General features: G+C 38.4%; 1 protein-coding gene and 1 long non-coding RNA gene across 2 annotated transcripts in view; one reads left to right on the top strand and one right to left on the bottom strand.

Annotated features, from left to right (window-relative positions):
* The window catches only part of LOC113043422 (S phase cyclin A-associated protein in the endoplasmic reticulum-like), an 86,082-nt gene extending 64,982 nt beyond the window's left edge, over positions 1-21,100 (bottom strand). The window contains 17 exon segments of the mRNA XM_026202783.1: positions 3,331-3,438; positions 4,818-4,970; positions 5,304-5,385; positions 9,362-9,504; positions 9,574-9,729; positions 9,833-9,973; positions 10,324-10,435; positions 11,617-11,734; positions 13,863-13,929; positions 14,052-14,213; positions 17,614-17,940; positions 18,821-18,919; positions 18,921-19,063; positions 19,160-19,287; positions 20,370-20,442; positions 20,445-20,485; positions 20,953-21,100. Of these exon segments, the coding sequence (XP_026058568.1) occupies positions 3,331-3,438; positions 4,818-4,970; positions 5,304-5,385; positions 9,362-9,504; positions 9,574-9,729; positions 9,833-9,973; positions 10,324-10,435; positions 11,617-11,734; positions 13,863-13,929; positions 14,052-14,213; positions 17,614-17,940; positions 18,821-18,919; positions 18,921-19,063; positions 19,160-19,287; positions 20,370-20,442; positions 20,445-20,485; positions 20,953-21,044 (2,145 nt within the window). The 5' untranslated portion in view covers positions 21,045-21,100.
* A 1,475-nt stretch (positions 21,101-22,575) lies between these two features.
* On the top strand, positions 22,576-23,178 carry LOC113043886 (uncharacterized). Its single transcript, XR_003275813.1, has 3 exons — positions 22,576-22,669; positions 22,744-22,917; positions 23,097-23,178. It is a non-coding gene; the product is annotated as an uncharacterized LOC113043886 (long non-coding RNA).
* Positions 23,179-23,668: the final 490 nt, after the last annotated feature.

Below are 23,668 nucleotides of genomic sequence, written 5' to 3'. Positions count from 1 at the left end.
AAACGGACAGCTGTTTGTCATTCAGGTACAATGTAAAGACTGGAGGTATAAGGTAACTAACCAGCAACCCACACAGACACAATAAAAAACTTGACTTGTGCATCCCTTGCAAGACTACATTATAAACTTTGATGCGTAATTTGACATGATGCATAATTTGGTCTTTGTTGTCAAAAGAAAAAAAAAAAGTTCAGAGGACGCAAAACAACTTGTGTTAATCAGAACACTAAAGGAAAGAACTAATATGCAAATAAATGTTTATATTTATTTTTCTATTTTAATAATATAATTCAAATAAATAGTATAAAATACATATGAATTATGAATATTAAATATTGAGATATGTTTAATATGTGTATATAATTATTTTATATTCTATATTCCAGAAAAAATATAAAAGAAATAAAAAAACTAAATCAAATAATATAATTGAATAATATATATAAATAAATTGAAAGTTGCATCTTAACATCAGTTTATGTACTGTGAATTAATATGAACATGAATATTTTTAGCATGTGTGTGTGTGTGTGTGTGTGAGTGAGTGAGTGAGTGAGTGAGTGAGTGAGTGAGTGAGTGAGTGAGTGAGAGAGAGAGAGAGAGAGAGAGAGAGAGAGAGGCAGACACTCACATTAATAAATGCCATACAATAATTGTTCATGTAAATTAAGGTTAATAACTGAAACCTTATTTAAAGTGTTACCAAATAGTTTAGTATAAATATAAGGTGTTAATGCAGGCTATTCATTTTGTTTAATCAAGGTTTGGCCACCCCACTCACAACTGCTAAAGGATTGAGTTTATTCAGACTTGAACATCTTAATGAGTGAGTAATCGCGATTAATTGTGATTAATGTGATTAATTATTGCATTTTATTTAATCGATTAACAGCACTTACTACTATAGTGTTCTATTATATTTACTTCATAATCTTTAAATTACTTTAAGCCACTTAATGTATTGATACACAACAGAAGTCTGGACTTAAATCTGTTTGTCCCACATGAGCACTTGTGTGCAAACCACTATGCCGTGACTCCAACAAGCTGTGTGATATTTCAGCTTGAATAACTGAACGTACAGCTGTGTTTCTGGATCTGGCGTCAAAGGTTGAGGATAAATAAAACTCTTACGTGTCAAACACTGGGGGCCCAGAGCCGCGATATATCACTTTAAACCAGAAAAGATGACAACCAATAAAGGATAATATAGAGTCCAAGAGGCAATCCAAGTGTCCCGCAGACACACTGATCCATTGCTGTTGATAATCGCTGTATTTTCAATTTAACTCGGAGTCTTTTAAATAGCGAAATATGACTAAATACGAGGACAGACGGAGGCTCTGGACACGCTTCTGCTGAAAAACTATGTTGTGACCTCTGCACGGTTCAGCCAACCATCTCAGTTTTAATTAAAAATCTTTCATAACGGCAAGAATTATGGAAGCGCCGACTGGAAAATAGTTGGCGGTTGCGTGAATGAAATACAGCGCACCAAAATGAGCAAAGACATAAATAAGAAGCACGGGGGCGTCCATGGCAAGACTATCCAAACAAGTCTCACGGCCAGGTTTCCTTAAAATGGGAACGAATTACCAAAATTGCACATTTAGACATATTACTTATAAACTTCTATAGATGAAGGAATATAAGCAATATGTTCTTTTCCAATAAGAACCAAGGACACGGTATGATGAACAAATTTACAGTTCAGACAAATTCAAGTTTCCAATTTAGCTAATTTCGCTGACTTTTATAGACATTGAATAAATCAAATGTAAATGGTGGTTTCCCTTTAAACGTAAACCGAATGGAAGTTGTTTAAAAACTAGTTCCACGTGAACAGTAAATTCAATGAAACACATCAAGCTCTACAATCTAGACAAGCCTCATTAAGTCGGCTGCACCTGACGTGTGTCGCGTGGTTGCGAGCCGTGGCGTGGTGGCTCGGCTGTGTGTTTATCACACTGTCAGGCAGAGAAATAGGTGGCCGCAGCCAAGGCTAATGATTTAGGGCTAGCAGTGGGGGTTTAAATATTACCCGCTGAAAAAAGGTTTGAATGAAGGAGGTCCAGGGGCCAAAGGTGCGACATATAGCACCAACAGTTGTCAGCCGTATAAAGAAGCCCAGTGTGAAAGCCAATCTCAATTGTGGTGAGAGATCCCGCATTTAACGAGCGGCGTTCAGAGGAAAGGCACTCTGTCAAGCCCAGAGACAAGGAAGGGTGATCTCACCCCGCACCATATACACAAACACTATTAGCATTGATTCGGTGTAGCTTTTTACGGTACCACAAACTGGGGACAATATGGGAAAGTTGGTGTCGATCCACTCAACCTTTACAGATATGAAAATTGATGTGCAAAATCATAAAATGAAATGTATGCCATAAAAATGAACTTGAATGGAGTGTATGCGTACTGTTTGTGTGAGAAACATGGCAAGAGTGAAATTATTTACATGAAGTACCACCAAATATTCAAGTAATGTTTTAAGCTTTCAAGAAATATTATGAACAATAAATTTAATAATTCATATTTGTATATAAAATCAGAGTAAAATGCTATATTCTGGGTTTTTTTTGGATTTAATTGAATGTATCGTATAATGACATTTTGAAATAAAGAATCAAAATTAAACTAATTTTCAAATAAAAAACTAAGTTTTGTAAAAAATGTATAATTTATAATAATTTATTTTTGTTATTTTAATAATACTTAATTATTCAGAACAATTCAAAATTAGTTTATAAAATACATGCAATAAAAGCAAACAGATGTGTGTGTGAGAAGAATATGGGCAAGACTAAAACAATTTACATTAAGCACATTTTTTCAAGTAACCTTTCAATAAATATAATGAAAGTAAGAATTTGCATTTTATACAAAATTAGTATGAAATGTTACTTTTTTTTGCTTTTTGTATGTATAATACATTTGTATGCATCATTTAGGTTATTTGAAAAAAAAGAAAAGAAAAATAAGCGCATCTACAATAATATATTTTTTTTTTATAAAATTGCTAAAATATATAAAATTATAAATTATGTATCTGGCCTTTCATATATAAATATTTAACTTATAAATTAAAATTATATATATATATATATATATATATATATATATATATATATATATATATATATAAATTTGTACTTATAATATCCATTTTCATTAAGTACATTAGGATGTTAAGTCACTTTCATATTTAAAAGTTCATGCAAATGTATACATTTATTTGGATTTCTATCAAAACTTTCTTTTTTTTCCACTATGGACTCCTGGGAAGGTCCCTTGTTTCTTCTGTGTTTTTTAGTGGGGGAGACTCACCACCTCCTCATCAGACAGCTCCCGCCCTTGAATGCTGCTGCTGTCCCGCACTGCCTGCTGGTGCCTCTTCCCCTTAATGTGACTGAACAGGTGGACCTCAGAGGTGATCTGCAACACAAACACAGAGGTCGGAGATCATGTGAGGCGACTCGCCAACTATAAAGCCATGGGCCTGAAAAATACCGATCTACCGCACAATGCGTTTCGGCATCATTCACGCCCTGACAGTTCTCAGGTATCAAGACATATGTTCCAACCCTTTAAAGCTAAATATGATCCCTCGATCCCACAGACATCTGCAGAGCTGACACACACCTCTCATAAGAGCCAGAAAATCTGAAAACACTGGTGAATAACTGATAAGGAAAAGGAGCAAAGAGTTTCGAATGTATCGGCGCCTCAAGCACTGTTTTTCACCAGCTCAAATATCCCCTCTTGAGTTTGTAGTGCAGCTCACCTGTCCTGAGAACTCAAGAGGTCATGTGAAAGCATATAAGACTCCTCCTCTACGGAAAGTCTCTATTATTCATGTAATGGTTCTGTTGATCATGAGAAACTGGGCTGGTATAACTGAAAAGATCAGGGCTGGTAAACAAAAGATTGATGGTTCAAACTCCATAAGGGCTGATCTCGTACTCTCACCACCATCAAAACATCTTCTTTTATGATCCAAACTTGAAAGTCACTTTTAATCTCTTTTTATGCGACGTATAGAGTAAACGGAGTACATTGAGTTCAATTCGTGGGTTAAATTTTCCAATTAGCGACAATATTGTGTTGTGCACTGACTTCCAAACGTTACTCCAATAGGACCGAACCTGAAAGGTGCTTTGCATGAAAGTGACCCGAGTGTAAAATCAGTCATAAAACACAAAATCAGTAAAGTTTTCCCTATAGCAGGTGAGGACACCAGTCTCTAGATGCTTGTGTTGTTTGTCTCCTTTGAGTCCTGGAGTCCAGCCCACACAGGACAGTCTGTGTATAATGTCATTAACTAGAGTGCTTCCCGCTGACCTAAAGATGATCTCTGGTGTCAGAGCCTGGCCAAGGTCATCTGACATTTTTAACAAGATTTCATTCTCCCCAGCGCTTAATCTGATGTCAGTTTGAAGCTCCAAGGTGTCTGGCCCCAGTTGCAGTAAAAGCAGGGCGCGTCAGAGATAAATGCGGCCACTCAAAGATTTGTTGCCTGTCGCTTGAAAAGCATAATCACGCCCAGCTATTAATCTCCGCCCAGAGTTCATGTTTAATTAATGCAGTTAAATTCTCATTTACATGCATTCTCTATGAAAATCCTCTGAATCACCTTGTGGTCTGTTATTTTTATGTACTCTGCCTGGCAATGCAACAAAGACGGACTGTCCATCCTTGCAGGAATCTCTGCGCTCATTGGCTCAAATGGGACAGAATTCCCCCATCGTCAATGGCCCTGAATGTATTAAAACCAGTCAAACAGATAAGAGAGAATCGCATAATGTGGTACCTACCACAACGTTACAGAGTGAGCATTGCTTCTTCCGTTCATAAGGGGTGAGTTTGGGGGCGTAGTCCGTGTTGGCATGTCTTCCGCTGCTCAGCTCAGCGGCCTTTTCTTTCCTCTGCTCCATCTGCTCCATGTGTCGACGGCTGCTCTCGTCATGCTGAAAATGGTTTTACTTTTAGATTTGGTAAAATTATTATAATGAATGAAGAAAGCATTTCTCTAAAATTTCCAAACTGGAGAAAACGTAATAATCCAATAATATGAATGTTTTGTGAAGGCTTCAACAAGCAACACAACATGCAATACAATTTTTATTCGTTGATGAAAAGGCCAATGGATGCTTATCATAGCTTTTGTCAATAAAACTGTTGTTCATTAAGTTATCGTCTCGTTTCCATCAATGAAAAAATTATTAACACTGCATAACGGCAGTTTTGGCCAAGGTACTAGGGAATAAGATGATGTCAAAAGATGACTTGTGGTAGTTTACCTTCATCTGGATTTTCTTCTGTAGTTCCTCCATGGCTTCCTGCTGAGCCGCACTGAGAGCAGCCAAACGCTCCTCACGGTCCCTACGGTGTGTACAGCACAAAAAAATAAAAAAATAAAAAAGGAAACATTCAGATATGACTGGGGATGTAACCGTTCACTCAACTCATGATTCGATTTATTTTAAACAAAATTATATTTAAGACAAATTATGAATTTGTGTCATTTTATTATTGCTTGGACAAAATGTTGTACAAACCCGATTCCATAAAAGGTTGGGACACTGTACAAATTGTGAGTAAAAACAGAATGCAATGATGTGGAAGTTTCAAATTTCAATATTTTATTCAGAATACAACATAGATGACATATAAAATGTTTAATCTGAGAAAATGTATTATTTTAAGGGACAAATACGTTGATTTTAAATTTCATGGCATCAACGCATCTCAAAAAAGTTGGGACAAGGCCATGTTTACCACTATGTGGCATCCCCTCTTATTTTTATATCAGTCTGCAAACATCTGGGGACTGAGGAGACAAGTGTCTCAAGTTTAGGAATCAACTGTCTTAGGTCTTCTTTGTCGCATCTTCCTCTTTATGATGCTCCAAATGTTTTCTTTGGGTGAAAGATCTGGACTGCAGGCTGGCCATTTCAGTACCAGGATCCTTATTTTACGCTGATGTTGTAATTGATGCAGTATGTGGTCTGGTATTGTCATGTTGGAAAATGCAAGGTCTTCCCTGAAAGAGACGACGTCTGGATGGGAGCATATGTTGTTCTAGAATTTGGATATACCTTTCAGCATTGATGGTGCCTTTCCAGATGTGTAAGCTGCCCATGCCACAGGCACTCATGCATCCCCACACCATCAGAGATGCAGGCTTCTGAACGGAGCGCTGATAACAACTTGGGTTGTCCTTGTCCTCTTTAGTCCGGGTGACATGGCGTCCCAGTTTTCCAAAAAGAACTTCAAATTTTGATTCGTCTGACCACAGAACAGCTTTCCACTCTGCCACAGTCCATTTCAAAAGAGTTGTAGCTGGCTCCGGCGAATGGCACGGTGGATTGTGTTCACTGACAATGTTTTCTGGAAGTATTCCTGAAACCATGTTGTGATTTTCATTACAGTATCATTCCTGTATGTGATGCAGTGCTGTCTAAGAGCTGAAGATCACGGGCATCCAGTATGGTTTTCCGGCCTTGACCCTTACACACAGAGATTGTTCCAGATTCTCTGAATCTTTGGATGATATTATGCACTGTAGATGATGATAACTTCAAACTCTTTGCAAATTGTCTCTGGGAAACTCCTTTCTGATATTGCTCCACTATTTTTCACCGCAGCATTGGGGGAATTGGTCATCCTCTCCCCATCTTGACTTCTGAGAGACACTGTCACTCTGAGAGTCTCTTCTTACACCCAATCATGTTCCCAATTGACCTAATAAGTTGCAAATTGGTCCTCCAGCTGTTCCTTATATGTACATTTAACTTTTCCGGCCTCTTATTGCTACCTGTCCCAACTTTTTTGGAATGTGTAGCTCTCATGAGAACTTCTTAGTGATTGTGCAGCATCTTCAATAAACAAAGGACCTCAGATGATGCTAACCCTGAATCAACAAACAGAACTAACAAATATTGCTACTTACTATGCAATCACATTATAATTGCTGTTAATAGTGTTCATCGTCTGGTTGACTATGTCTTGTACAAAAAAGAATTCTGTAAACTTGCTTTGCAATGATTTGTATCGCGAAAAGCGCTATACAAATAAACATGAAATGAATTTATATGAATCATGAAATCCAAAATAAGTCAATACTTGATATGACATTTCAAAATGTCTCACTTTTTAACATTTGATATGTTATCTATATTCTATTGTGAATAAAATATAATTTTATGAAATTACATTTCTTTTTAACGCACAATGACTTGACCCATGACTTCATCAGTGGACCAGATACATGTGAGTAATCATTTCTTTTTCTTGTTTAATTTATTTTTGTCTTTAATGTAATTTAATGCATTGTTTATAGAGTAGATCTTTTGTAGATACTTGATTAACTGGAATTCTTCTGATTGCTAGTGATTGCAGTCTTGTAATAAGAGATACACATATTTTACAGACTGTAATGATGCACACACACACACACACATACATACATATAAATCTAAATCTAAATGAATGACAGTGAAGTGTTTAACAAGTGTTTTATCTTTAATCTTTTAAATAGATACATCGTAATATCTTTTGTGAAGAAGACTACACTTACAAAGAGAAACTGGATGGCAGTTTATTTTAAGTTTTCAATTGACTAAAGATATAAGTTATTGTTACATTATGTTGTTAATAAAAGTTTTAAATTTGACAATGTAGTGTGGTACATTGCAAACAAAGGTCAGATATTATATTGCATAAAAGTCTAGTTTGAGAAATGACAATCTGTGCTTTAAAAAGAATAAATGTAAAAATCGAGAATCGAATCGAACCGTGAGCTTAGAATCGAAAATGCAATCGAATAAATAAATAAATAATTCTGTCATGTCAATGCTGAGCTTCCAATCTTCGAAGTTACATGATCTTTCAGAAATTATTCTAAAATGCGGATTTCCTGCTCAAGAAACATCTCTGATTATAATCAATGTGGAAAATAGTTGTGCTGCTTAATATATATATATTTTTTTTTTTACTGAAACAGTGACAATTGATTGCTTTAGGGCTTCTTTCATGAGTAGAGAATATAAAATAACAGCATTTCAGATCTTTTGTAACATAAATAAAAAGGTAAAATCTTACTGACTCCAAACTTCTGAAAGACAGCATACTTTTTGGTTAAGGGTTACACAATAATGATGCGCGGCTCAGGGGTTTTTCCAACCCGCGGGTCCCGCTTTTGTGAAATTATTTGGCCCACCCCAGCCGGCCCTGCAAATAAAGAAAAAATTTCTTGACCCGCCCTGACCCGCCTCGCGCATCGGGGACATCAAGGAAGTTATGTTGCTACTTAGACCTTCGTATTGTAACCTTATCAATATAGGCTATAGGTAATTGCACTATGATGATTCGTTCGTGAACAAATCTTTTCGGTGAACGAATCGTTCTCGTTTACGTAATCCACTGACCATAGACAGTAAAAGACTCATTTCTCGTTCAATGAAGTTCCTCCCACAGCAGCGCGCGAGCTCGGCGCTATTAGCAGCGCATGCGCAGCTCGTGAACAGCTCCGTGAACCGTTTCATCCTGTCAAGATGTGACGGAGCATGTGACTTGTTGAATGTAGGGAACGAATACGATCTTCTCGTAGGTGAAAGAGTTGAATGAACAGATACATCTCGTTCATGAATGAAATTAATGAGAGTATACAGGGTCAGTCGGCCAAGCATGTAAATCTCGATCAACAATCAGCAGATACAAAGCGAAGTTATTGGTGCACATGCGCTCGTTTTCATATTTGGAATACAGAACATAACTCCATGTTTAATCCCTGATAAAACATTGTGCTTTGATAATCTGAACACTTTATTTTGACTATTTATTTAATGCGATCATGAACACACTAATAAAGCCAAATCAGTTTTTGTCACAAGTAAATACGTTCGTTGACTTAAGACAAAACACATTAGACACTCTTTTTCGCCAACTGCTGGGGTATTTGTGTAATATGAAGTAATGGTCACAGAACGAATCAGTGAATGAATCATTTTGGTGAACGAACTGTGAATCAACGAATCTCTTGAAAGAATCAAAATTTCCACCACTAAATTCCATGAAACATAAATGGATTTTTTTTTAATTTTGTTTTTGGTGACCCGCCCCAACCCACCCCGCAACAAAGTGCTAATTTCTTAACCCGCCCCGACCTGACCTGTGGATTACCCGTGGGGCCCACAGGTTATGAGACGAACCACGCATCACTATTACACAAATCATTCCCTAAATCAGGCCGTTTCTCAAAGCTTGAATCCCCTTGAGTTCTTTGCCCAGGTCCTTTCTGCCCTTGTGTTTAGCTGAATCATGATTCTGGTCTGTTTTGGCAGGATGTGATGCTGACCTGGCTCTCTCCCGCGCTGCGTCTTCCCTCGCCCTCTCCTTCTCCTGTCGCTGTTGCTCAATTCTGGCCTCTTGTTCCCGTCTCTTCATCAGAAGCTCCTCCACCCGCGCCTGCCGCTCCGCCTCCAAGGCCCGCTTACGCTCCTGAAAAACCATTCAATTATATAGTCACACATTTAACGCATTAAGCAAATAAATAAAAAGCAGCTATACCTGAACGGCTTCATCCCTCGCTTGCTTCTCTTCCTGTCTCCGCTGGCGTTCCTCCTGCAGCTCATTAAGCCGTTGCTCATATTCGTTTAGTTTAGCCAGAACATCGTGTCTCTTGTTTTGGGCTTCTAGAGTGTTGATGAATGCGATCTCATTCACCTAAACAAATCAGTGAACTACATATGAACATTTTTGGAAGAAAATATCGAAGTTTGCGCTGATATCAGTGCAGTAACACACTTAATCAGTTTTAATGTCTGACCTTGGCCTCCTCTTCCTGCGCTTTCTTCACGATGGCCTGGAGTTGAAGCTCTCGCTTGAATTCAGCATGAAGCAGCTTCTCCTCCATCATCTTCCTCCTCTGATCCAACAGCTCCTCTTTCCACTTCCTCACCTCCTTTTCCTGGGCAAAAAAAAGAGATACAAAAAGATCAAATCCCGACAAATCGGTCTGCAGAAGTCAGACTTGTCAGGGGTGTGAATAACATGTTAGTGGTCCACTTCAAGTGCAGAGATATAAATACTCAATATTGACTTAGATCTCACTCCTTCGACAAGAATGGAGCCGAATAAAAACAAACATTTTCTCCAGAGTTACCAGCATCAGATGTACGAATCTCACCAGGAGTGAATCACCCTGAACGACTAAAATGGCTGTTAAGTGATTCTTTCAACAGGCATGCGAACAGGATTTTCCCCTGTGGCCGAGGTGAAATGAGCTGTGTCTACAGGCGCTAAAGGGGAGAAACATACCCTTTCCAACAGTTTCTGCAGCTTGTGGGTCTTCTCCTCTCTTAGTTTGTCTCGGAGCTGCTGGGCTTTGAGTTGCTTCTCTTCATGTTTCTTCTTGGACTCTGCAATGGTTCTGACAACAAACAGTGATTTACATGATATGTGGATCAATTAAATCACAAGTATTTCAATTCAATTTCACTAATAAATGGAGATCATTTACATTTATTCAAAGACATTACATTATTGTGGCGTATAAAAGCATTTCAATAGTCATTAGAAAATTCAATGCATGTCAAAATATAACTTAATGATTTCTGTGAAAATGGGCATAATGGAACATTTTTGTATATAGTGTTTTAGCATAATACACTAAATTAATAAATAAAATCGACATCCCTTAATATAATGTTTTTACATTTGTGCACTAATAAATTACTATGAAGTGTAGGATCACAACTGTATGGAAGCGTACTTCCACCGATTAAATAAATAAATATATAAACACATAAATAAATAAAACTAGTAAAAAGTGACTTTATATTTACCAATTCGGACTTTATTTGTAGAATCTGAGTTTTAAGTTGACATCTCACAAGTCCAAATTCTTTCCTCACAATAGTGAATTTATGGCACTGTTTGGACATTTGTTTTTGTTTTGTTTTTTAATTGATGAGATTATGTCGCATAATTCAGAGAAAGAAGCTAAAACTGTGAGATGTAAACTCATGATTACATGGAAGCCAATTTCCTCTTTTGAACAAAAAGGTGATTTCATATCACAAAATTCAGTTATTTCTTGGAATTCTTGAAGTTTAGAGTTAACATGCCACAACTGTTGAAAAAAAAAAAGTTTGTTTGTTTTTGTAGGTAATTAAAAAATGTTCTTAGAATCACAGTTTACATCTCAATATTTTGATAAAGAAAAACTCAGTATTGCGACAAACTCAAGTCAAGAGTTTAGTTTCTTATTGTGGCAGAAACTGGATTCTATACGATGTCCATTTTCATTTACAAAGCATTAAAAAAATGAAACGTTTCATTTTTGCACCTGTAAATGGCACATTTTGCAGTCTTTTTGATTAAGTGAATGTAACAACATCGCCATAATGGTGAGTTCAGGGATAAGACTACCTTGTTTCCCTAACAACAGAAGATAGTAAAAGTGTTTAACTTTTATTTGCAGCTCTGTTCAGAAATGACACTTCCACTGGTAATACCACCATGTTAAAGACAATCTTTTCTTAACAAAAATATGTAAACTTTCAGAACAGACACAAAGTTCTGTAACACACAGATCTATGAAACGGTTACCGTTTGCGTGAAGGTGAGGACAGTTTCTCGTGCATGTGAATGCCGTGACCGGGCGGGCGGGCCGGCTCCTCCTCCACGATTTCACCCCAGGAGGTATTCTGACGCCAAGGCTCTCGAGCTGTCGGAAAAGAAGATGACGCAATAAAACACATTCACAAGAAGTGTTAGACCAATATATAAGACTTGTCATTTTGAGATTATCAGCATTCAGTGTAATGCGTGAAACGTTTATGTTATTTGATTAAATGCAGTTTCTGCAAAGTCTATATAAGCATACATTCTTCAAAAAAATTAAATACGACAAGAAAAAATTGCATGAACAGAAAAAAAAGTAGTGCTGTCAAACGATTAATCGCAATTAATCACATTCATAATAAAAGTTTTTGTTGAAATAATGTGTGTGTGTGAACTATAATCAAAATTCAATATTGATTATTTTGGCTATATATCAGGTACAGTACATGCCAAATTTTCTCAAGGAAAAAAAATCTCTTCTAATGCTGTAAAATAAACATGAGAGTCAGTTGGTACTACATTATTATAATTGACTGATTTGTATAACAACTTAAAATTACACTTAATGACGTTTTTATTAATTAAGTTAAAATTCTACATTTAAATAAAGGCCGTCATAAAAACGATTTTTTGAAAAAAACATTAAAGAACAGAAAACCATTGTGCATATATTTAGCAAAATATCCCTCTCTACAGTACATTTTTCTGGCTGATTAATAAGTTTATGGCCACCAAATATGCTTTGTGAGTAAAAAGTCACGCGACACGGTTTACAAGCTGTTATACTGATGTCTCTCCGTGGCTGAAAGACTGAATGAGGGATTACATGAGACAGGATACAGACTGTAAAGTTTGTTTTCATATTAAAAATTACCAACACACAATGCATATTGCGATTTATTGGATGTGAAGTGCCTTTCAATGTTCCGTCCATTAACTGAAATCAGGACACACTAATTGATTCTTGGGATTCAAGACTCGACATTAACGCTTGTCCAAGTGGATTTTGTGAAGGGGCAAGTAAAGAGAATTTAACAGACAAGTATCCTGATTAAAACTTAAATAACAAACAATAATTAGGCCAGCACATACATACATACACCCATATACACACAATATATATATATATATATATATATATATATATATATATATATATATATATATATATATATATAAATAAAACATATGATATAGGTAAGCAACATCACACGACTAAGCACCAGCATGATTGCAAATGTGACATTGATTTTATACAACAGTAGTTCAATAAACAAGTAGTTAATATCAACTGATCATAGACCATTAACACATCATAGACCATTTTGGCTTACGAAAACGCATCTCCGAGCAATACACAGCAGTGTGTTTCGTTTCTGAACGATTCAGAGTCAAAGATTCAGTGAGCCATTCATAAAGACAGTCACTTGCTTTATTTATTGAATTAATTAGAAGTTTGAACGAATTGGTTGAATCAGTGACTCATTCTGAGACTTGCCGCCACCTACTCGTGGCTTGGTTTCAAATTTAAAAGCGTCATTCAAAATTCAACATTTCAGATTTATATGTAAAAAAAAAAAAAGGGAAACCAATCTTAAAACATTATGCATTTGCAAATTTACTGTGTAAATGCATTTATGGAACCTCTCAAATGTGAGGATTTGATGTAAATGATGACACGTACATTTAGTAAGGTTAAGAAAATCTTGCCCTTCATAAGGTTAAAAAGTGTCTTCAATTTAAGGCAAATATCACAAATATGCTGGCTAAAGTAAAACCTCAGAGCAGTGATGAGACTATTGCCTCATAATGGATTACATTTTCGTAAAAAAAAAAAACTGGACAAGTAACTTTTTACTCATACAAGTGAATGATTGATATACTTACAAACACATATCAAGGCTTAATGTCAAGCCCTGGGATTTAAGAATCGATATAGTTTCGTAAAAAAAGAGAATTAATTAAAATTGAGATATCAATAATAAATTTACAAACACAAATATTATGTAAACAAACTTATTTTGGATGCGATTAATCGTTTGACAGCACTAGTAAAAAGTAAAAGGGGAGTCAATTACAAATTTAAACATTAAAAGTCAAACTTTGCAGAAAATATTGTTCAAAATAAATACTCATTTAATTCCAGCAATTTTATCCATTTCGTTTTGTCATTAAATAAATAATTAACTTCTACATACAGTTAGCATTGCAGATGCTAACCACATCATTACCCTCATAATCAGCTAGCATCTCACTCCAGTCTAAATTCAAGCCACAACTGCCACTCCCGATACCTGCCTTTAAGACAGAAAATTAAAAATGACAGTAAATTCAGAAAACACACATAAAAGAGCAAAAAAGATTGATGTTGTTGTAATGACATCAGTCATATAAACCACTGGGGTTAATTGTTGACTTACAGAGAAGTCGCTCTCGGTCTCCAGTTCATTGTTCTCTGCTTGGATCTCACGCGTCAGCTGTTCCTCCTCAGCGATGGCACTTGCAATCGCCTCTTCGTTAGCTTTTTCCAGGCGGTCAGCCAGCTCTTCCTTCTTAGCCAAAACTTCAGCCATGGATTGGGGCTGACAACAGGCACAAAACACTCATAATCAGCCACTGAAGTTACCAAACAGGCACAAAACTAGCCGTACGGTGCCAAGTTAGCCACACCAGGCTCTTGAGTACAAGCCCAGGCAGCACAACTTCAATTGGGACATGGTGCAATCATTTCAGCACTTCATCTGAAATCAGGCTAGACTCAAATTTCTGAAATGCAACCCAATTTTAAATGCTTGGTGGAAGCCTGCACATCACAAAAACGTGCAAATGCAAAAGATGTTGTAAGAAACTGAACAGCGATCAAATGAAATGAAAATCCAGGCACACGCCATAAACACAATCAATCACAAAAACCACGCATGGGGAAGCATGACGAAATCATGCAGCACTCAACCACAACAGGGACAAAGAGACGGGAAGAGGTTTTATTTTTACTACATATTTAAAGTAATAAGGTATGAGAGCCTATTTTGTATTGTGAATATAGTCATGGTTAAAAGTTATTTGTAATTTACTGAAGTCTACACATTTGTAGTTGGCAAAATAGGTTAATTTGGAATGTTTTTCAAACAATCGTGTAGCACATGTCTACGGAATGGAATACAACAATCTAATCATGTAAATAAATATAAATTATAATACGTTTATCTATATAAATGTACATAAATCATCCATATGTATAAACGTGTACATATGTATACATAATTGTAATTATAATATTTAATATAATTAATAAAGTAACTAAATCTAAGTACATTTATATAATTATATTAGTTGTTAAGTTAGTTAAGAAAACTTAGAAGGGGGTAGCAGGAGAATAGTTACCTGTGGGCCAAAAGGGTTTATTTCAAATTTTAAGGTGGTAACAAAAAGAGGACTTATTGAGGGGCACATTTTTACCCATACATTCCTTCTAGGGGTGCACCTGTGGGTCTTCATGACTCGTGATGACTGGTAAATTGGCAAAATATTATGGAAAATGTATCCTACCCACTGCCATCAGAGGCCACAACACTTGACCCCCGCTTTCAGAACCTGATGAGTGAACAGTATGCTGAGTGCCAATTTCAGACGGCCGTGGGAGAAGATGGAGATGCTGCACTGAGGTCACTGTCAAACATCATGCTAACGAGCATAATAAGAGCTGGATTTCTCTCAACAGCTCGCCTGCTGGTCTTAGATCTGGAGTCTAAACAGAGCTGGGCTTATCTGACCCACCCAGAGAGGTAGTGTCTGGGCCTCGGAAGCAATGATTCCGGATTCAGACACGACTGAGACTGTGCTTCTGTCTGGGAGTTTAAACCTCATCCATCTCCATTGTTTCAGACTGGGTTTTGTACAGAGGCCAACACCCATTGAGTAATGGAAGCCGGTAGCGCACAGAAAATGCTGTGGGTCTAGTCTTAATTAACCCCTTGGAGGTTTCTCTTATAAGGACAAGACAGGAGACAAGCAGAATGCCAAAACATGGGTCATCCTCTCACTTCTACAGCCATCCCGTGTAAAGAAAAGCCATTTGGTCTATAGGTCAAGTAGTTAAACCAATCAATAGTCTTGAACTTCAAGCAAAACATTTTGCCGCTAGTTGGTTTCTGGACAGAAATATGGTACTAGGATTGTTATCTGGAATTTATAAATTTTAAATCACCCCTTTTCCACAAAACTTTTTTTTTTCTTAAATAAATATATTTTTGATAAAATCCAAGAGCTCTCAGACCCTGCATAGACAGCAAGGTTACCATCACGATCAAGGTCAAGAAATGTAGCAAGGACATCGATAAAATAGTCCACGTTACATCACGGGTTCAAACATAATTTTACAAAGCTACATAAATATACTTTGTGCAAAAAAAAACAAAAAAGAAAAACAAACCTTTGTTCTATAATTCTTCTCCTCCTCATCCCGTCTGCTACAACGTGCCGACATAGTTGAGAGTATCCTGATATATGCGCTTGCTTCCTCTTTATATAAACAAAGCATTCGCAAAAACATCGTAAAAACTTCGTAAAATTACAGTTGAACCCCCTGGTGTCACAAGGACTATTTTACCGATGTCCTTGCTACGTTTCTGGACACTGATGTGGTAGTAATCCTGCTGTTTACGCAGGGTCTGAGAGCTCTCGGATTTTAACAAAAAAATCTTAAAAGTCTTATGGGTTTGGAACGACATGGTAATTAATGACAGGATTTACAATTTTGGTTGAACTAATCCTATAAGACCACATTTTTTAAACCTCCACATTTTGCAGGTCTCCCTATATTGGAGATGCCCACTTCAGGTTCTTGCAGTCTCCACTAAGGAGCTGAATCAAATGTGATAGATGAGGGAGACATACAAAATGTACAGGGCTGGGTGTACTCCAAGACAGGTTTGAGAACCACTGCTTTCAGACATGCTTTTTTGGGGCGTTAAATAATGCCGCAAACAGCAATGAACTAACAAGCGCAAAACATGCATTGCGTGATTCATTTTAATACTATCTTCCCATAAATTGTGTCAGAAAGGGAAACTCCTACAAATGTATATTCAATAAGGTCAGACACAAAAATATTTGCATCCATTCCTTTCCAGTGCTTATTCTTCACTGCGTGTCTTTAGTAAAACCTGACAGTACAATTTTAACGTGAAAAGATGGTTTGCCCTGGCGCAAGAGGTTCGTAAATCTGGCCCAAAGGCATTTACCTGTTGTCAGCAGCATTTTGTTCTTTTCTTAACCTTGATGATAACACTGCACATTTTTTTATAGGAGATTTAGTTAGATTTTCATGCTCTTTCAATCAAGTGAACTGTGCATTTACATTCCATCTCTGTTATCATGAAACCCACGACACACAACAAGAACAGCTCCGATCACTGCGTCCTCCATTCACCAGTTGTTGACGTTTGTAAATGCCACAAATAAAGACATTGTTCTCGACCGCTTCAGAGTCCTCGTTGCCGGTGCCAATGCAACCAGGAAAAGGGCACGAGGGGTAAAAATTGGCTATCTATAAACCACCAACTATGCTCCTAGAACTATACAGTGCAAAATTAATATAATTGATCAGAGGAGCTCTGGCTGTGAGAGAGATCTGCAGATGCTCCATTAACAGCCACTTTAGTTGCATGTGTGGTGAATCTAGCATGATTTTGGGAGGTCAAGGCTCGAAGGGAGGTCAAGGTCAATGACAGCCCATGGGGACTAAACCAGTCAAGGTGTCTGGCTGGCGCACGAGACACTTGATAAGCCTAAAATAAAAACAAACAACTGGGCCTTCCTGTTCTCTACTCACAGTAATAATAGTTCACCCGTCAGCACGCACATACAAATACTTGCTAAGAAAAGGGTGGGGGGGGGTAATCCTGCCTCGCCTGGAGGTTTTTGGGATTGACTTTGTTTAGGCGGCAGTGATGACCCTGGCCTGTGTCTCTTGGCACTCACGGTGGAAAGTTCTGTGGGGTCCAGCATGCTCTCCAGTGTCATCGCTGCCAGGGGAACGTAGACTGCTGCCTCCACCTTTTCTGACGGTGCCGCGACCTTCCACACCGACCCATCCATCCCCTGCTCTACTTTGGCTTGCCCAGTACCTGGCTCCTCTGTTTGGCAAAGGGTTACAGAAGGAGGACCTGGATCGGAATCCCATTCCGGGCACTGGGCTTGCGAAGGCGGAGAGGTAGGGGGTGGCGTGGGGTCAGAGGTGGAGGGTGGCGTGTCCTCAGAGGGTGCGCTGACACTCTGCCCTGGCTCTTCAATACTTTCTGCTGGGGACTGTGCAATATACACACAGATGCACACACAAATATGAACACAAACATGCATGTCACCGCACTCCTTGCCGCATCTGTAGGACAGACCATTCGGTAGATATGAGTGCAGCAAGAAAACAAACAGAACTAAAAGAAACACAGCATGCTAAATAATTACACAATATCATGCATTTCAAAACAAACATGTATCATACCAAGAACTGTATGATCATAAACCACAAACATGCTCGTCGGTTGTAAAACCTAGTAAGCTTGTCTTCAGAGGCAGCAGTTCAAGGCTCTCGATGTGCAGGTTGCTTCAAAAGTAGGCAACTGCTTCCTAATAAATTTTGGCAAAATCCTAGGGTGGCATCAAATGCTCTTTGGAGAAGACAACACCACAGTGTTGCAGATGAATGTTTTATTTACTGGTAAACAATGTGATATTTTATGCCCACTGGCAAATCGTGAAATTAACTTAGCATCATGCCAACGACAAACTCTTTTGGTCAAGTCTTAAGTCTCTTTTTTAAGAGATGCTGGCTGCATAGAGCATTCCAAATCAGTCGCTAATGATGTTCTATTTTTAGAGAGGGTGCTGTTTTGAGCCTATGCAGGAAGTAGGTAGCATGCCAGCTCACTAGGATTTGCAACAGAGCTATTGGCTTTATCATACTGTTCAAATGTAATCTAGGACATTGCATCATCAATATTTAATAAACCTCATTAAATCTGATCAACATGTACAAAAATCGATGCTTGTACACTTGATACTGCCCTGTCTGGACAGTTTATCTATGAACACACTGTGACCAAACAAAAACATACTGATGTTACAGAGCCTTCATATCTATGCCTGAGCTCTAAATAATTAATAAAGGGAAGCAGGATGATCTCAGTACCTCGATGACGGAGGTCTTTTCCGTCTCTTGTCTCTGCTCTTGGGGTAGAGGTTGCTCTTGTTCCATCACCTCCTGAGATTTTTTCTGAGGTTGAGGCTGGGAGGTGCTGGTTCTCCTTGTCGCTGTCATCTTTGGGGCTGACATGGGCCAGAATGGGGCTTACCTTAGCCACCATGGTGATGGAGCGTGGCCTCATGGAGCGCCCACGCTGCACGGTCTCCCAGCCCTCTGCATCTTTCTTTGCTAAGGATTGATGGATACCGACATATACATAAACAGAAATACTTAACACATCTGGATTTGAAAACACATGACTGTCAATAGAGAAGATCCATTCACCTGGTTTTTCAGCAGGGATGTTGACACTTGGGCTGGAGACAGGAAGTGACTGGGAACACTTGACTCGGTCAGCCCAGCTTGGTCCACTGTGCGAGAGACGTGCCACAGCCAAAGTGGGAGGGGGACCACTGTAATCACACACAAGCCATTTAAACCAAAGGTTTCCGATTCAAATGCACAGATGGACAGTAGCCGTGTTGTGGTATTCATTACCAGTTGCACAATGCAATAGATAAATGTTTCACCGCCATTAACTATATTGTTAAATAGTCTCCTTCTATGGGTAGCCATCGCAAACGCTCTAACTATGCATCGTTGGGCTTCCTCAAACACCGGGAACTAAAATGGAAACTTCAGACCGAGCGCCCTCCATGTCTTGATCAATATCCATTTCCTGTGGCGTCCAATTACAGCATAATACAGACATGGATTCCCATGCTTCAGCAGTCTTTAACCACACTTAGATCTGCACCCCCCAAAGTCTCAAGCGCAGGCATGAGGAGAACCCGGCAAAATGGCATTACACAAAACGCTTAGGCCGTTGTGGATCGATTCCCCTTCTCCTCCCAGCCTCTGCCAGACAGGCGTAGTCTTTCCGGTCTCGTAGCGAGGCTATGATATGCATCATATCTGCCATTGATTTCTCCATCTAAGCATTCGTTGGCATTTTAAATCGCATTATCAATTGCCTTCCAAACACTATCAGTAAAAAAAAAAAAAAAAACTATGATAATGCAGGGGAGCCTCATGTCGCCACAGTTTGCAAACAGAGACAATGGTGTCAATTAGCATGCTGTGTGCAGGGATAATGGGTTGAGGCCAGATTCATGCGCATACGCCATGTCTGAAATTGCAAGTAAACCAAAAAAAAAAAGAAATCCAAGGAACGGCATATTTACTACATTTTTCAAACATCGATATTTTGAAAGTAGAAAAACATGATTCAATAAATTGGACCTCATGTTTCAGTTTTTGTTATAATAGCAATTGTATACACTGAATAGTTCCTATACAGTAATATTTTCCCTATACACCACATTATTAGCTGTATTGTAGTATTTTTTTTTTTAAATGGGTATCTACCGTAAAAAAAATACTAAGCATATAAAAATAAACAAGAGCTAGGATTGGAGAGGAAGTACTTTTGAATACTTGAGGCAAATGTTTTTGAGTGATCCTGGGTGTGATGGATGTAACTAGATTGGCCTACCCAAAATTGAGTGCACGCCGAACGCCAGGTGATGGAACAATACGGTCTGACGAGGGGCTGGACATTACATGTCGCCTGGTGACATCTTTCGAACTTCCCAAGCCAAAGACGTAGGCCTGCGGGAACAGGATGAAACTCTCAAAAGAAAGGTACTTTATCAGAACATATAAAAAGCATTTTTAAAAATTCCCCAAAATATTTAATAAACACACATGCAGGGGCTTAAAGGATGCACATTCAAATTCTGCAGAAATGTACAGAGCTTCCCCAGGAGCAATTTACAGTTTGACACACAACTTAAAAGCTCTTTTTATACCATAATCAATGTACTAGTGTTGTGGTCACTTACTCATTATGCAAAGCGGTGAGACCGTGAAATACTGAATCAACACAAATTACTCATTGATCATGCTGTATATATTTGTATGTGTGTCTATATATACTAATTATATTATGTTAAGATGTTGGTTAAGGTCAGATTTGTAATTTTAACTTAATAAATACTTACATAATTTAACTAGCTATATGTAAAACAAAAGATGTCTATGGAATGTGCCCATTTAGATAGCAAGCATATTATCACCTGTTCTGAGCGTCTGTTTTTTCCAGCTTCTCCTGTAGTTGGATCCAGTCAATTAGAGCTTTGAAATCGCGGACGTAGTTATCCAACATCATCAGCACCTCCTGGAGGGAGAGTATGTGTGCTGTCAGATCTGAAAGCCTCAATGAGATAAGGGAGAATTACATGCAACACCAAAATTTGCTTAAGCTCCGACCATCACTCAAAAGGCAAAGTCTTCTAAACTGTAAAGTATTTGCTTGCAAAAACCTGCCAAAACTTGCTCCAATCTTGACCAGTCTTGCTCCTGGACCAGCTAACCAAAGTCTTAAAGATCACTAGAAGCTTCCAGGCAGGTGTGTTGAGTCAAGCTGGAATTAAACTCTGCAGGACATTGGCCCTTCAGGAGCAGGACTGGACACCTCTGATCTATGAGCTATCAAAATGTTAAGGTGGCGACAAATGTCTTTAATTGTCAGTGTCAAGGCAAAGTCATTTCAGTAAAATTCAGTGAATTCTCTGGTAATCGGATTCCCGAACGAGCCCCCGATTCTAGTTCACAGTGAGGAGCTGGTATAAACCATCACCCTGTTTGTCTCTACTAAAAAGTGGGCATTTGTAGCTACTGGGCCACACACACACACACACACACACACACACACACACACGAGCACTCCATTCACAAATGGTAGGAGTGGGCAAAAAGAAACTGATGAGGACAAAAGAAAAGGGAAAAAGAGTGCTGCTGCCCTTTCCCGCCTCAGTGGTCTTCCACAAGAGGTGAAGCTGAAATACCAATTAGCTTTGCGAAAGGGGGCTGGCAAATCTGATTGGGGCTGCAATCATTTCTAGTTACCAGCAAAGAGTGTGCAGCGAATGACGAAATGTTCATTGTCTATCCGATATTCGATCTGGGAGCACCGTAGGGACTCTGGGGAATCCCTTCGGCTCCAACAAAGCCACTAGAGAGTGTCGCAAAGCCTTGCCACAACACAGACTAGAACAGGTCTACAACCCTAGACCTACCATAAGCTCTTAAGTTTACAAAAAGCCTGCTTACGATTCTTAAATCTGCCCGAAACGGTCAATGCCGGTCATAATCAATCTTAACTGGATTATAAAAATATAATTAAAAAGCTAGTAAACATTGTGACTGTATCCAAAAGGGCACTCAGTATTCTGTGAAGTCTGTGTGCATTGGGAATCATATTTTTCATAAAAAATCCAGGTAGACAAATACATAAAGCAGAGCATAATTTGAAATCAAGAGTACAAAGTTTATAGCATTCAATTAACACGGGCCGACCGTCACACAGTGAACACATGATCATGCTGGATACAGATACACACTTCACAAGATCTCACAGCTTGATTCAACCAAGTTCGCAAGGTTTGTGAAATTAAATGTTGACTAGACATTCAAAGATTTGTTAAAATGATAAATGCGTATCTGCTTAATGCTGATGGCAAACGAAAAAGTATTAAAAATGTTTGCCTTTCTATTCGAACAATGTAAAAGCAATCATTATAATACTTCTCTCTCCACCACTGCCATTTTCAGCATCTGTCTATTCTGCCACCTGCTGGTCACAACAAAAATGACTTCATGTTTGAGTCTGTATAAGAGAACTTGCATGTATGTTGGAGTATAATGCATTTTAATGTTTGTCTCCTGTGCTTTAGGTGAACGGGACATTGGTGACGCAATCGAACCACGTTGAAGTGGTGAAATTAATCAAATGTGAGTATAAATCATTTGCTTGTGTCAAGACAACATGTTTCCACCGCTGACCAAATCTCATTTGTACTTCATAGCTGGCTCATACGTGGCCCTCACAGTGTTAGGCCGGCCTCCCGGGTTACCCCAGATCCCCCTCTCGGAGGTAGACGTGGGTCTCGGGTCACCGGGGGGATTATGGGGACCCCTTTGTTTCATCTCCCAACTCTTACAATGCAGCGAAACGTACCTCCTCTCCTTTGGTATCATGGGTAAGATGCCCATACGCCCATTCCTGAAAATTGTTTCCCATCTGATTTTGTTTTGTTTTTCGTTTGTGTTTATTTGTTGTATGTAAGTTCACTTCCTCATGTCTCTCCTCCAATTAATTACATAATCTGTGTTTATTATTTGCTCCTTCCTTGTCGTTTGTCAACCCAACCCTACATAGGAAGAGAACAGTTCTCCACTTATCCAAAGAATGGACAACAAGAGGATGGTGTTCATAGAACAACAGGACATAAAGGGTCAGAATCTAAATATCAGACTCAAAACTACTAGTTTAAAGTGGGCACACATTGGTACTTTCAATTTCACAAAGTGTGCCTGTCAGTAAAGTGTGGAGTTATTTTGTATTGTTGCAGTATGACTTAAGATGATAAGAAGGAGGCCTTTCCTGTTTAGGAGGTAATTTAGAGATTTAGGATAGCTGGTAAGTGAGAGGGGAGACTGAAGCACTCCCACTATGTTTCGACACCGTTACCACCTTCACATGTCTTGTAAACCAAGATCTGTCATTCTCTTTCTGTCTTGGAGAGCAACACAGAAGTAGACTTTTACAGAGCAGAGTAACAATGTTTAGGTTAACTCGTCTGTTAAACTTTTGTCTGTGTGTGTATGAGATCTGATTATATAGTATACAAAAATGTCTCTTCTTTAGGGACTGAAGGAGGACTACAGCAGAGTTCCTACACCCAAACCACTACGGGATATCCAGCAAGCCAAGAAGCACATTCCACATCA

This window comes from Carassius auratus, chromosome 25 (assembly GCF_003368295.1).
Source record: "Carassius auratus strain Wakin chromosome 25, ASM336829v1, whole genome shotgun sequence".
NCBI classification, from domain to species: Eukaryota; Metazoa; Chordata; class Actinopteri; order Cypriniformes; family Cyprinidae; genus Carassius; species Carassius auratus.
Note: the sequence above shows the minus strand (reverse complement) of the source record. Positions and strands in the feature narration are given on the sequence as shown.